The 16,398-nt window shown below is 37.2% G+C and overlaps 1 protein-coding gene across 1 annotated transcript in view; it reads left to right on the forward strand.

The window, feature by feature from the left end:
* The window catches only part of MTA3 (metastasis associated 1 family member 3), a 178,046-nt gene that overhangs the window by 73,221 nt on the left and 88,427 nt on the right, over positions 1-16,398 (forward strand). Inside the window, exon 5 of the mRNA XM_024118854.3 lies at positions 15,109-15,172. Coding sequence (XP_023974622.1) covers positions 15,109-15,172 — 64 coding nt within the window. The remainder of the gene's footprint in view (positions 1-15,108; positions 15,173-16,398) is intronic.

The raw sequence follows: 16,398 nt of genomic DNA on the forward strand, positions 1-16,398 counted from the left end.
GGGAAGATCCCACATGCCGTGAAGCGGCTGGGCCCGTGAGCCATGGCCGCTGAGCCTGCGCGTCCGGAGCCTGTGCTCCGCAACGGGAGAGGCCGCAGCGGAGAGAGGCCCGCCGTGTACTGCAAAAAAAAAAAAAAAAAAAAAAAAAAGAGGAAAGGAAATTAATTTTTGCTCAAAGAGATGAAACATGCAAACATATTTTGTAATTGTTTTAAAGATATAGGTAACTAATAAATGCTGAAGAGCCATAAGCATTTATCATTTAATTGGAAGAATCTAGAATATAAAGATTCATTTTAAGCTCAAGAAGTTATGTGGCCAGTCATAAGACTCTTGCCAGAACAAGAATCTGACAAATGGTTTTAAAAATGTATCCAAAACACGCAAGTATATTTTAAATTTACCCTCCTGATAGCTTGGAATCTGTTTATAAGTAATGTTGGTTTCCTTTAACAGATTGCTTGGAATGGAAAAACTAGTGAAGTATTTTTCATGTTTCATAAGGACTGAGAGAGTATATTGAAGTGTAATTATCAAGACACCCCTTTGTTGAACATAGAAATTACGTAGAATATACGATCATTCAGTCATGTTGAACACATTTCCTGAGTCTATTCTCAATTAGGGAGCTTGCTAACTTCTTGATAAATAAGACAAGGTTCCCCAGCTTGTGAACTTAAGGAGTTTACCTGGTGGCAATTCTTTTGAATTATGAGGAAGAGATATAGACATTTGAAGCGTTTGTTTCTAAAATTTTTTTGTTCTCCAAGTTGAGAGGGAGTAGTGTGGAGCCATATTTTCTCATTTATGGCTCTCATTTTCAAACAGCTGAATGGATTTAGGGGCAGTCTCCAGCCAAAGCACAAAGCTGTGCTAACCAGCCCTTATGCTGATGTAGAACAAGTGCACGTTGGAGTGATCTTGACATTTTGCTAACGTTGAAGTCATGCCCTATTTATCTGTGCTTTAACAGGAGAAAATTACTGAAGTCCCATTGTTCTTTGGCAGCAAAGAGGGGTAATTTGATGAATACTGGCTTTTTATTCTTAGGGGCATTATCAAGTGCCCAGAATTTCCTTGGTGTTGTATGGAACAGGGGAGAAAACCTGACTGAGGCATTCCTGAGGTCCTTTGTAGTTTGTGAGCTATAATACTAACTAGGTGCTACAAGCTTCCCAAAGTGGCAGGGAGGCAACTCTTCCTTCCTTCCGATTTCATTGGAAGAGAATGAATAGGACCAGGACTTTTCTGGGTAGAGTTAGTGATTCACCTCTTGTTGAGGATTTGTTTGTATCTATCTTGTTAGGATAGATAGGATTTGAACATGAGAATTCCTTTGGAACACTTCTTGGGGTGAAGGGGAGAGACAGCATGCTTCTTGCACAGTGCCTTAGGTCATTAATAATAGATTATATGCTGCACGGGATATAAAGAACTATAAAATTTATTGTTATGCCAGCTGCTAGATCTGTCACTGTTTGTGTGTGTGTGTGTGTGTGTGTGTGTGTGTGTAGAATACTGTGTTCGGTTATATAGAGCCCATGTTTATTAAACTTGGCTTTTAAAAATTCTAACATTTATTGAACCTTTATGATAGGTGTTATTTCAGTTGCTTTACATGTATTTTATTTGATCTTCCCAATGACTTTGTAATGTAGGTCCTGTTATTATCCTCATTTTACAGATGAGGAAACTGAAACACAAAAAGGTTAAATAACTCTTCAGTCTCACGGCTTTTAAATGGCAGATTCAGATCTTGAACTCAGATCATGTGGCTGCAAATATACAATATTATGATATATATATGACTCTAAGTGTTAAAAAGCAGAGACAGAAAGACAGCTATTTAGAAGCTTGTTGAATAGATAGGCTCTTTGATTTTCTATTTTTCCACGTAATTTTTCTATTTACTCAAGTCAAATGGGCAGAACTAAATTAAAAACTGAGTTAAGCATACAAACTATACTATTTTACAGTGTTAGAGATATAAATAGCGACTGGGAACTGCCTACTTGATTGGGTGCTTAAGTTTATGGATGTGTCTTATATATTGTCCAATGTCATTTTTCCTTCATCTTGAATACACAAAGCTTGGCTTTTTAAAAGCTGCTAGTTACAGCATTGTATGTGTAGTGATTAATACCTCTTCCCTGCCTCTGGTGTAGCTAGTTAGTCATATTTAAACAGAGCCAATCTTTTCCTGCTTGCCAACCTCGGGATCTGGATTACAGCCTTGGAAGTTATGCTTCATTGTGTCTTAAAAGCATTTCCTTAGGTACCTCTTGATTATTGGCCTCAATGTGTCCTATAGTAAGGGCTTTTGGACTGGATGATTTGATCTCCAAGTCTTGTTACAAGGAGTGAGTGGTGATAGAGAAACCATTATATCCATGTCGTTAGACCTGGCCCTTGCTCAGAGCATCACTGGTGAGCGTCCTGTCTACCTCATTATTTAACCTCAACAAAATCCAGAGAAACTCTTCCAGGACCTAAATTTAGTGTCAGTAGTAGAATAGGTCTTGAAGACATAGGTGCACATAGTGTTCGAGCAGTCTCTTAATGGCAGTGTGCTTCAGAGAAAGCCTTACGTTCTTTTCCTCTTAAACAGTTTTAGGTTAGGATTCCAGAGTATGATCATCATCATCACCATAATCACCATTATTGCTTCATAGGAGACTGGCTGCAACCACAGCTTGTCGTGAACTTTTCTTGGTTTAAATGATGCCATGTTGCTTCTACATTGTCTCCTGCCCTTCAAAATGAGGAGCTTTCTTAATTTAGTTGAAAAAGTATCTTTAGCGGCTGTTAGAAATCTTGGGTTTTATGTATAATTTCATAGGTTCTTCATATGTATAATTTTTAGGTTCTTCAAGTCAGACATCATCTTAGAGTGTGAGATTCTAGAAGCTCCTTAGTATGTCCTTTTTTCCCTTTTTCCTGCCTGCTGTGGAACACAGTACTCAATAGCCAGTTAGACTTTGAAGCTTGCGTAGTTTCCATTTTTTAAATTTTTGTTTGTTAAGGAAATAAAATTCATCAACAGATAGTAGAATAATCTCCTCTCAATTACGGCTGACCTTAAATGAAGTTTTAGATTGTGTGTCTTTCTCTTTTCATGAAAATTAAAGATTGATACATGGAATCACAGGTTGCTTAGGACTCTGAGGGAGAGTGACTCAGAGTCAACATCAAGCTTTTACATGGAGGGCTAAGCAGAGGATAGGAAATCTGTTTTGTGTACCTGTTATTTGTCAGCAAACAAAATGAATTTATAAACCATATATAGCAACCAAGCGAAAGGGAGAAACGGAAAAGTTTCTAGCCAGCAAGAGGTGTTTGGGGGGATGGAATACTGAAGTTCTTGTCTTAACACTCAGTGTTGATGAGGGTGGGGAAATAGATAACTCTTCTCTATTCGAATGTTAATATAATCAGAGAAGTCAAACTTTAATGTGTGAATATCCTTTGACCCAGCAATTCCACTTTTTTGATTTTATCTAACAGAGGTTCTCATGCAAGTGTGTAGAAATATATACTGATATGTTCATTGCAGAATTGTTTTGTTTTATTTTTTTAGTTAAAGATTTTTTTGCAAATAAATGAGGTCACTTTCATTCATTCATAGATAGCATCATAAATGTAAGTAGGAACTTGGTATTTGATAGATTTCAGGATTGCACTACTATCAGAAAATGCAAGCAACTTTCATATTTATGCTTTTCTATATTTCTACTTTGTCTGAAATGAAAACACATTAGATATATAATGGAAAAAGTATTATTTAAAAGATTGTACATTTGGACATTAGAGAGGGAAAATGCCGTTTTGCATCCATTTTAATCCCCTGCCTTGCGTGACAACCTGGCTGGTTTTGATGAAGACAGAATAGATGGGAATCTACTAAAAACTAAACTCATCTTTATTCTCCCTTCCCCAGTAGTAGTAAAGTACAATAGAAATATTAGCTACTGTTACCATTTGATAGCAGACCTGTTTCTAATTTAGGGGTACATTTTCCAAATGTTTTTGTTGCAAAATGCTGTTTCCTTCAAGAATTATTCTGTCGGTTTATATTCCCACCACAGTATATTAAGAATATGCCCATTTTGCTGTTTCTTCAACATCACTGCTTATTAACATTTAAAAGTAAACTTTTAGTGTTTATTTTATGATAATGGAAGAATTATAATTTATTGTTGAAATGGGAAAAACACACAAAAAAGACACACACACCCCTGTAATCCCTCCACCCAGCAGCACTGACATTTTGGTGTATCTTCAGTGCATTTTCATTCCTAATCTTATGTGCATTCTTTGGATTTGGGCTGCTATTTGTTGGAGTTTACTCAGAATGGCAGAGGAGCTACATTCCTTGTGTGCAGCTTCCTCTTGTTAAGCAGTGCTTATTCTTCAGTGCTGCTGTTGTCATCTTTGCTCTTTCTAGGTTGGTTGGTTTGTTTTTAAATATGTAAGAAATTTGGTAGGAAAATGAATGATGGAACAGCAGGAGGAGGGGAGGAGGACAGTTAAATAAAGGCTGGAAAAATTCCATTCTTGAGACATTAATAGACATGCCTGATAGGTTTGATATATATGAAGGAGCAGAATGAATCTAGAGTAAGAATACTTCGGGGAACTCCCTGGCAGTCCAGTGGTTAGGACTCGATGCTTTCACCGTGGGGGGGCGGGGGACGGGACAGGACTTAAGATCCCGCAAGCTGCAAAAAACAAACAAACAAACAAACAAAAAACCAAAAAAAGAATACTTTGTTACTCAGAAAGAGTGCTCATTCAAAAACCAATCCAAGTGTCACAATCTTATAATGGGCAGAGATTTCTTAATTAAGATCATGAAGATATTCTTCTATGTTTTCTTGAAGTTTTACTGTTCCACCTTTTATATTTAGGTCTGTTTTATGCATATGGTGTGAAGAGAGGTCAGTTAGAAAATTAAGTTTAAAAAGATACTATTTACAGCATCATCAAACAATATCAAACACCTAGGAATAAATCTAAAGAAAGATGTCTAGGGCTTCACTGGCGGCAGAGTGGTTAAGAATCCGCCTGCCAACGCAGGGGACACGGGTTCGAGCCCTGGTCCAGGAAGATCCCATATGCCGCGGAGCAACTAAGCCCATGCACCACAACTACTGAGCCTGCATCCCACAATTACTGAAGCGCACATGCCTAGAGCCCATGCTCCTCAACAAGAGAAGCCACTGCAATGAGAAGCTCGCGCACGTCGCAACAAAGCCCCAATGCAGCCAAAAATAAGATAAAAATAAATTAAAAAAAATAAAAGATGTCTAAAAAAAGGGAAGGATGTGTAAAAACTCCACACAGAAATTACAGAGTATTGCTAAAGGAATTAAAGATTAAGTAAATAAATGACAATAAGTCTGTTTTTCCCAAATTGATCCAAAGATTCAATGTAATTCCATGGAAAAGCTTAGCAGGGTTGTGTGTGTATGTCTGTGTATGTGTGTATAAATTGAGAAGCTGAGTCCAAAATCTCTGGGAATCGAAAGGACCAAGAACATTTCAAAACATGGTTCGTGTACTTCTGGATGTCCCCATAGACTCATTCAAGAGGGCCTTTTTGAGATCAAAACTATTCTCATAACAACAGCAAGATGTTATTTGCCTTTTCTCCGTGTTGATTTTGCAAAAGCAAAATCATGTGCAAAAGCAATGGTGGGTGAACTGCTGGCACCAAGTCAGCAGGAATCACGTCAGTGTCACCAAACTGCTATAGTCGTCACTGTATTGTATGCGTTTGCAATTAAAAAGAAAAGAAAAAAAAAGACAAGTTCCACTTAAGAATGTTCTTGGCAAAACAGTACAATTTATTAATTTTAATAAGTCTCAAATGCCTTTTTTTAAAAATTGAGGAAAAATTCACACAACATGTTAACCACTGTACAGTATACAGGGTACAATTCAGCGGCATTCAGTATAAAAAATTCAGTATACTGACAACGTTGTGCAACCATCACCTCTCCCTTATTTCAAGAGATTACGCATCTTCATTTTCCGATGTATGTAAATCAAATCATTATGCTGTACCCCTTAAACTTATATGGTGCTGTATGTCAATTATACCTCAATAAAACTGGAAGAAAAAAAGAGATTGCACATCTTTTAATTTTCCATGTGCTGAAATGGGAAGTATGCATAAATCATTTCTGCTGCATATGAAAGTGTGATGATCATTTTGAGAAAAAACTCATGGGCTTGTTTGAAATATGAGCTAAACTAGCTACCTTTTTCATGGAACACCATTTTTGCCTGAAATAACCACTGAGAGATGAACTGTGGTTATTGAGACATGAGTATTTGATGGATGTTCTTTGAAAATGAAGTAAACTAGTTACTCTTGTGAAAACCTAGTTGTCTATTAAGCCAGACATTGAAGAGATTTGCAAAAATGTAAAATAACGCCACTGTTCTCAATTTTTGGGGGGGAATATAGTAATTATTAATAACAAATATTTGCTAATATGTTTATTTTTAATTAATTAATTAATGTTAAATTTTTAGTTTTAATTTCTATCATGGTAAATATTGATAGAGTAACCCACAAAGGCAGAAGTTCATTGAGGTTCTCAATAATTTTTAGGAACTTAAAGAGATCTTGAGGGGGCTTCCCTGGTGGTGCAGTGGTTACGAGTCTGCCTGCCAGTGCAGGGGACACGGGTTCGAGCCCTGGTCAGGGAGGATCCCACGTGCCGCGGAGCAACTAAGCCCCTGCGCCACAGCTGCTGAGCCTGCACTCTGGAGCCCGTGAGCCACAGCCGCTGAGCCCGCATGCCACAACTAGTGAAGCCTGAGCACCCTAGAGCCCGCACTCTGCAACTAAGCCCGTGCGCCAGAGCTGCTGAGCCTGCACTCTGGAGCCCGTGAGCCACAGCCGCTGAGCCCGCATGCCACAACTAGTGAAGCCTGAGCACCCTAGAGCCCGCACTCTGCAACAAGAGAGGCCACCACAGTGAGAGGCCCACCCCCACTCACTGCAACTAGAGAAAGCCCGCGCCCAGCAACAAAGACCCAACGCAGCCTAAATAAATAAATTAATTTTAAAAAAAAAGAGATCTTGAGACCAAAAAGTTTGAGAACCATTGATAAAGTCAGTCTTGAAGAACAAAAATGTTAGAGGTTTATATCATTCAATATTAAGACACTTGTATAGCTACAGTAATTAATGTAGGGTAGTACGGGTAAGTGGATTGTGAAATAAACCAGTGGAACAGAATAGAAAAGCCAGAACAGACCCGCATATATAGTACAACTTGATATTTGATGAAGGCGCCTTTGCGGTGTAGTGGAGAAAGGGTGGTCTTTTCAGTATATGGTGCCAAATCAGTTGGGTGGCCCTAGGGGAAAATAAATGAAGGCTTCTCTTTGTCTCTCCCTATCTCCGCCCCCCCACCCCCCTGCGCTATTTTTTTGTTGATGAATTGAGGATTTTGTTTCTCACCGTTTGGATTTTGCTGATTGTATCCCCCTGTGTTCAACCACGTTCCCCTCTCCCTCATATTTCTCGTGAATTGGTAATAGAGGACGTGGTTTCCTTCATTCCTCCTGCCCTGCCTCCTTCCTCTGTGGGGAAGAGTGAAGTACAAGAGACAAAAACTTCTTCAAAGGTGGTATTGTACATTGGGAGGTATATAATCTCTCATTTCTGGATGTTACTGGCATTTATTTGATGCTTATTGCCTGGAATTCCATTAATCACAGTTGTTATAGACTGGTGATATTCTAATTATACTGTTCTTCTTCATATACTAGTTGGAAGGCTTCTGTGTTTTTTGGTTATGACTCTTAATTTTAGTTTTATGTTTTAGTGTATAACAACTTACAGCAGAGGCTATCAACTTTATCAGACTCAATCTCTCTTTTACATATTTTTTAATACTTCCTATGCTATTCTGAAATGAAATTCATAGATAATTTATTACTACACATGTGATACATAGTTTGGCTTGGAATTTAATTTTGGGTTGAAAATTACTAACCCCATTGTCCTCAAACATTTGTTGTCATTGAAAGTAGTTTTTTTTTTTTGTTTTTTTTTTTTTTTTTTTTTTTTTTTTTTTTTTATGGTATGCGGGCCTCCCCCTGCTGCGGCCTCTCCCGTTGCGGAGCACAGGCTCCGGACACGCAGGCCCAGCGGCCATGGCTCACGGGCCCAGCCGCTCCGCGGCATGTGGGATCCTCCCAGACTGGGGCGCGAACCCGGTTCCCCTGCATCGGCAGGCGGACGCGCAACCACTGCGCCACCAGGGAAGCCCCCGAAAGTAGTTTTATATCACATAGATTCTCCATACTCTGCATATTACCTGTTTTTTCCAGCTTTTAAATCTTAGAATTCTCTTATCCATTGTATCCTGAAATTTCAGGGATGCCTCAATGGTGAGGATATTTGGTAGATCATTTTATTCTATTTTATTTATTTTTTTTAAAGCTTAACGGTTAAAAAAAATATATTTATTCCTCCCTCCCTCCCTACCCCCTTCTTTCCTCCCTGCCTCCCCCCTCCCTTCCCCCCTCCTTTCCCCCCTCCCTTCCCGAAGGCTTCTTAGTTGTGGCATGCTTGCAGGATCTAGTTCCCAGACTGGGGATCAAACCGGGGGCCCCCTGCATTGGGAGCGCGGAGTCTTACCCACTAGACCACCAGGGAAGTCCGTGTTGAGGCCTTTTAAAAATCTTCAGAGAAAACCAATTTTTACAGATTTATGTTTATTGATAAATAAGTAGTAATGCTAAGTTTTAAGTATATAAGTAATAAAATAGAACTCCACTGTGGATTAGCAGTGTCTCTCCAGTTTGGCTACTAACGTTAAAGAAACTTATTTGGAATCTTTAAAACAAAATTCAGACAAAGGCAGTTTTCTTCCTGTACATTTCATTGTGCCAATATTTTTATTTTAAGATGTTAGATTTTTGCAATTTTCTTGGTATCTGTAAACAAAATTTAAATTAGCCAGAAGAGTGCTATTGAGACTATAAGTAGTGCTACTTAAGAGATGAGTGTAACATAAAGATAGTTATTTACTTAGTATGCTTAGGCTCTTAGGATTGCTAAGAAGGAGGAGTAGAGGAAGAACACAAACTGGAGAAAAATCATATCACAATTTAACATTTTAAAGTCTACATGTTTAGCACACTTTTTCTTGAATGTTGTGTTTATTATATATTATATACTATATAATCTTTCCTTTGAAATGATCAACCCTATGGGTTGAAGTGTTTTCTTCTCCAACTAAAATCATAATGCAGAAATGCATTGGGCTGTATCACAGGATAGCCTACATATATTGTCCCAAGTACTGGTGTTCTACATGGTTGTGGAAAGAAATGCTTGTGAGATTTTCCTAGTAATCAAAACAATTTGTCATCCTGTCTTGGAGAAGAGGAGCTTCCTAATCCTAGCACCTTCTTTTGAACATTCTACTTTCTCCTAGTTATAAAAGGGAAAAGTGGCACCAAGAGAGGATTTTTTTTCCCCTTGAATTCCTCTTTGATAGTTTCTTTCATGTTTGTTACCAGATCTCCAGGATCATGGGTTAATAACTTGTTGCTTTGCTTCTTTCCACATGCCACAAATGGAAGGGGCTTTCCAAAACACTGCTTGTCATGTTTCTTCACAAAATCCATTGAGCTATCACATTAAGCTCAAACTTCTCTTCTTGGCTTTTCAGTCCTCTGTCTTACCTACTCACGCACCTTCTCTGACATTGACCTTGGCATTTATACCACTCTGATACTGCTACTGTTCGTTTCTAAAAATTTTAGAAATCTCTCTTCACTTTCTCTTCTCCGTTCCCTTTCCTTTGTATTTCCAGTATATCACAATTTTATTTAACTTAATAATCAGTATTTATATTTTATGAACGCATAAATATTCCTCACATAATTCATTGTTGTACAATCTCATGTTTTCCTTGGAGTTAATAATTGTTTTGCCTTTTCCTTTTGATTAGTCTTCTAAAATGTAAAAAATTTTGGTCCTTGCTTATCTGAAAATGTTTTTCACACTTGACTGATGATTTGTTTAGGCATATAATTCTGGTTTGGAAATAATTTCCCTCAGAATTTTGAATCTTTTCGTTTGACCTGTCTTACATTGCTGCTGTTGAGAAATGTAATCTTATGAAAGCATTTTGGATCTTTGAACTTCATTAAATTTTTAAAATCTGTTCATTGTATTCAGTGGATTAAATGCTGTATAAAACTGTTTGCTGAATTTCCAATCACAGAACCAGGCATGGTTCTTTACATGAAAAAATGCTCAGAATTCAGTTTGTGGCTAATATAAGACTCATAAAACCAATGACAAATGCCCCTTTTTGGGGGGGGTCTTAAAATAATAAGCATTTTATTTTGGGATACTTTTAGATTTACAAACAAAGCTGCAAAGATTGTACAGAGAGTTCCCGTGTACTCTTCACTCGGTTTCCCCTAATGTTGATGATTTATATAATCATTACATCTTTATCAAAACCAAGAAATTGATATAGATGTATTACTATTGACTAACCTCCAGACTTTATTCAGATAGTACCATTCTTTTTCTGATGTCCTTTTTCTGTTTCACGATTTAGCCTGACATTTCATTTAGGCATCATGTCTCCATAGTTTCTTCTGGTGTGTATCCCAGTCTTTCCTTGTTTTTCATGACCTTGACAGTTTTGAAGAATAATATATATATATTATATATATATATATTTTTTTGCGGTACGCGGGCCTCTCCCTGTTGTGGCCTCTCCCGTTGCGGAGCACAGGCTCCGGACGCGCAGGCTCAGCGGCCATGGCTCACGGGCCCAGCCGCTCCGCGGCATGTGGGATCTTCCCGGACCGGGGCACGAACCCGTGTCCCCTGCATCGGCAGGCGGACTCTCAACCACTGCGCCACCAGGGAAGCCCTATATATATTTTTAATAATAACTTTATTGAGATATTGTGATGATTAATTTTATGTGTCAGCTTGACTGGGGCTATGTGAGGCCCAGATATCTGGTTAAGCACTCTGGGTGTGTCTGTGAGGGTGTTTCCGGAAGAGATTATTAGAATCAGTTGACTAAGTAAAGCAGATTGTCATGTCGCACACACACCCCCCGCCCCCCCCCCCCGCCCCCGCCAATGTGGGGGAAACCTCTTCTAATCAGTTGAAGATCTCAAAAGAGCAAAAAGATAGAGGAAGGGAGAATTCTCTCTCTGTGTGACTGACTAAGCTGTGACCTCAGTCTCCTGCCCTCCGGACTGGGATATACAGCATCAGCACTCCTGGTTCTCAAGCCTTTGGACTTGGACCAGAACTACACATTTTGTTTACCCATTCATCAGCTGATGGAAATTTGGGTTGTTTCCACCTCTTGGCTGTTATGAATAATGCTGCTGTGAACATCCGTGCACAGGTTTTTGTGTGGATGTATGTTTTCTTTTCTGGTATTACGCTTAGGAGTGGAATTGCCGGGTCAGAGGGCAACCCTGTTTAACATTTTGAGGAACTGCCAAACTGCTTTCAGAAGTGACTGCACAGTTTTATATCCTCACCAGCAAAGTATTAGGGTTCCAATTTCTCCACATCCACGTCAACACTTGTTATTGTCTGTGTTTTTCATTGTAGGCATCCTTGTGGTTTTCTGTGAAGTGTATCTCACTGTGGTTTTGAGTTTGCGTTTTCCTAATGGCTGAGAATGTTGAGCATCTTCCCCCCGCCGCACTGGCAAATAGTTTGTTTTTGCATATGTTAAAAATTGAAATATAGTTGACATACAACATTATGTTAGTTTTAGGTGTACTAAATAGTTATTTGACATTTGCATACATTATGAAATGATCACAATAAGTCTAGTAATCATCTGTCCCCATACAAAGTTACAATTAGGTTCATTGCTTGAGGTTCAGGGTAAAACAATTGGGTTATCTATATTCAGAATTTGATAATAGTTCCTTTAGTTTGCCGTTAGCTTAAAATTTATCATGCTTTTTCCTGTGAGCCAAGATTTGTTCTGCATAAAGGAAGCCAACACTTTAAATCTCTTTTTAAACTACTTTTATCAACAACTCTTGGCGTGGTGGTACATGTGTTAATTACATATTCATATTTACTTCATAAAATAATTCTGACTGAACCTCTTACTTTGTTAGCTGTTAATATATGTACATGAAAATTTAAGTGTCACATTTTCATTTTTAATGGGGGAAAAGGTACAATATACTACATTAAAGAAAAATTAAGAACTAAAATTACCTATTATCCTTTCCTCTTTGCATAAAATCTACATTTCCAAAAATAATTTATATTTTAGATTGGTTGGGATAGCTATCCTTCTATTGGTTTTGTAATCATGTTGTGCCTCTAAAACAGTATAATCAGTGTTTCCTTATCTCCTGATATAAATATGAAAATAATGGTTTAGTGATTAAATTCTTTTGTCATTTCAGACAGTATGGAGGCAACTTTATGCTATATTCTTTTTATGAATTTTCGTGTCTGTTATCCTATAAAATTCAAGTGGTATCTATTAGAATAACATTTACAGCATCTGCTCCTCTCCATTAATAAAAAACAACCTGACTTTAGAGAACTTAAAAAAAATATTTTTTCTAGGTGATTAAGTATTAAATGTTAGAAATACTGCTTTGTCAGCAGTTATTGAGGCAAGAGAAGTAAATGAAACTATTTTTGGAAATCCCGTTTGTTGCTTAAGCACTCTTGCATGTGTGAGCATCTATTCACAGGTCATAAGAGGTTCTTCTATGGCAGCTGTAGATGCGGTAACAGCAACAGAGCAATTTCCCTGCTGGTAATTCTGTCCTTTGTAAGAGCTTGTCAGGTAATTGTGGACTTTACGTGTGTTTTATGCATTGAAGTAATAATGTTAATTTTTCTGCTTCAGTAATATGCATGAATAAAATATATTAGAAAAGTAGAAAACCTTTATAGCTCCTGGTAATTGAATTAGAGATTTGACAGGATAATACGGAAATATCACATGCTCACAGAGATATCTTTATTTTTTTAAAAATAAATAAATAAATTTATTTATTTATTTTTGGCTGCATTGGGTCTTCTTTGCTGCAAGCGGGCTTTCTCTAGTTGTGGTGAGCAGGGGCTACTCTTGGTTGTGGTGCACGGGCTTCTCATTGAGGTGGCTTCTCCTGTTGCAGAGCACAGGCTCTAGGTGCATGGGGCTCAGTAGTTGTGGCGCACGGGCTTAGCTCCTCTGCAGAATGTGGGATCTTCCTGGACCAGGGCTCGAACCCATGTCCCCTGCATTGGCAGGTGGATTCTTAGCCACGGTGCCACCAGGGAAGTCCCTGAGAGAAATCTTTTGAAGTGATAACAACCTAAGATGATTAACAGAGAAAGATGTTTTGATGAGAGGAAATCTTTTTTTAGATTTAAGGAATATACAGTTGCAAAATGTTTAGTAAACTATAATTTTTTTTTTAGTAAACTATAATTTTTTACTTATGTGTTAATATTTTACTTTTGCAAAAGTTTTGCTTTTGGTAATTTTTTCCTTTGAATCGTATTTCACTCTTATAATCCAACAAGTTCCTATTTAATGTATATTTGATGCATTTGTTTTTACAGGTTATTTCGTGGGGAGCAAGTAATGACTTTTGTTTAGAAAATCAAATGACATTATGACATTTAAAAAATATTTTGTGAGCCCTGACCAATATCTGTAACTTGAATAATATATCAAAATTCTCCTGTCAAATTTGTAGCTATACTGAAGTTTTCAAGCTGAGAGGATAATTTTAAAAGTGGTAATAAATACAACTACCTGAATAACCTTGATTTTTCTCAGGTGTAGATAAGCCTTTTTTACCTCATTCATTCATTCATTTATTTATACATCTTTATTGGAGTATACTTGCTTTACAATGGTGTGTTAGTTTCTGCTTTATAACAAAGTGAATCAGTTACACATATACATATATCCCCATATCTCCTCCCTCTTGCATCTCCCTCCCATCCTCCCTATCCCACCCCTCTAGGTGGTCACAGAGCACCAAGCTGATCTCCCTGTGCTATGCATCTGCTTCCCACTAGCTATCTATTTTACATTTGGTAGTGTATATATGTCCATGCCACTCTCTCACTTCATCCCAGCTTACCCTTCCCCCTCCCCGTGTCCTCAGGTCCATTCTCTACATCTGTGTCTTTACACCTGTCCTGCCCCTAGGTTTTTCAGAACCTTTTTTTTTTTTTTTAAGATTTCATATATATGTGTTAGCATACGGTATTTGTTTTTCTCTTTCGGACTTACTTCACTCTGTATGACAGTCTCTAGGTCCATCCACCTCACTACAAATAACTCAGTTTCGTTTCTTTTTATGGCTGAGTAATATTCCATTGTATATAGGTGCCACATCTTTATCCATTCATTTGTCGATGGACACTTAGGTTGCTTCCATGTCCTGTAAGCCTTTTTAAAAATAGACATTTCTTTTCCAAGCACACACCCAGCTATGATCAAAGGTAAATGCCACGAGACTTCAAGGTCCATGAATCTTATTTGCCCCTTGCTCTATAGGAGTTGCCTGTATTTAAATTTTAACTAGTCTTTAGAACAGTTTCAATAAAGGTAAGTTAGTTAATCCTGATGTGAATGTGTATTATTTTAGGTTCTCATATGTAGTGGCTACTTTAAAAATTTGAAGGTTATTTCAGGCACTGGTTTGCATGGTGATGTCTTTGAAAATCCCTTGGATAAAATTACCTCATATTAACTCTTTACAGATTCAGAAACTATCTCTTAGTCTGAAGATTGCATTGTACTCTTCTTTTTTTTTCTTGAAAAATTAGGAAATACCTATAAAGTGTTTTATGTTACAAGGATTTACTGCCTAACATTGTTCCTTCCCCAGATTAGCCTCTCAATAAATGTCTACAAACACAGCCTTATTATTTAGGTTACACAAAACCAAGATGGTAGAGAGTCCAAGTATATACATATATAGATTTTCCTAAAAGCCATCTAGTTTCTTAATACCACCTTTACATTTTGAATATTCCTAACTTTGTATATATCATCACTGTGAGGGTGAGGTGGCCTTTATTTATTCACTTTTCTCCTCTTTCAACAGGGGGAAATGCAGTGTTGCCCTTCTGAATGAGACAGAGTCTGTATTGTCATATCTTGATAAAGAGGTAATTCGCAATTATACTTGTTTTTGTTTTTCCCTCTATTTCATAAGAAGCCCATACTTTTGTATTATTTCTTCTTCTAACAAATTATTGCACAATGATAGCAGTATGATGGTAAAAGTATAATGACTGGAATGCGTTCAGGTAATTTTATTTTTCTGGTTAACTGAGATAAAAGTTGGCAAAAACTTCCTTGTCTGTCTCTTTTGCTTGGTAATGAAAAGCTTGTAAAGTATAGCACATGATTTAGTTGGTAGTGGAAGAACTATTTTTGGCTTTATGAAATAAATGACTTCAGTATACTTGGTCCTCCTCCCTTTTTTTTCTTTTTAAATAAATAGCTTTTCTTTTAGACTGTTTGCAGATGAGATTTTACCATTGGTGGTCTGCTTTCTTTCCTGGAATCCTAATAAACTTTGTCAACTAAAAATATTTTTTTCTGTAAACTTCAAGAAACATTTTAAACATTTTTAACAAGTTGAATTAGAGCAAGCACTTCATTGAAGGGAGGAAATTCTTGTAAGCAAGACTATTCCCCATTTTGCAGTTTTATGTGACTTTTATCATTTGTGTTGTGGGGAAAATATTTTACTATTGATAATGTTTCAGTATTTAACCTTTATAATTTCATAGTGTTTGTTTTCCCAAAATCTTTATTACACATAGGTTTTGGGTTTTTTTTTTTACAGAATTAAAGGGACATATTTTCTTTTTTAAAAATATTTTACTATGCTCAAAAGTGTTGTTCCATTATCTCAAATGAAGTAAACGTTGCCGAAAAAGATTGATACAAACATGTAGAACTACTATGTATTAGAAGCCTAATAAAGAAAACTAAAACGAAAATAAGTATTCGAGGCAGAAAAAAGGTTAATAGACTCATGAAATTTGGAAAAGAAGGGTGGGGTTTGTCATCAGTCTGTCTAACAGAATGATGGATAATATTGATAATGATGGTGCTCAGAAATTAGCTTTTGCTCACAGAAGCAGAAATAAAAAGAGGACATATTCAATATGTTTTAGTGTATTTTATTGTATTTGGCTAAGAGAGTGGTTTTTTTTTTTTTTTTTTGGCTGTGCTGCATGGCTTGTGGAATCTTCTTTCCCTGACCAGGGATTGAGCCCAGGCGACTGCAGTGAAAGCACTGAGTCCTAACACTGGACTGCCAGGAAATTTCCTGAATTTTTTTTTTTTTTTTTTTTTTTTTTTTTTTGCGGTACGCGGGCCT

Source organism: Physeter macrocephalus, chromosome 12, assembly GCF_002837175.3.
Source record: "Physeter macrocephalus isolate SW-GA chromosome 12, ASM283717v5, whole genome shotgun sequence".
NCBI classification, from domain to species: domain Eukaryota; kingdom Metazoa; phylum Chordata; class Mammalia; order Artiodactyla; family Physeteridae; genus Physeter; species Physeter macrocephalus.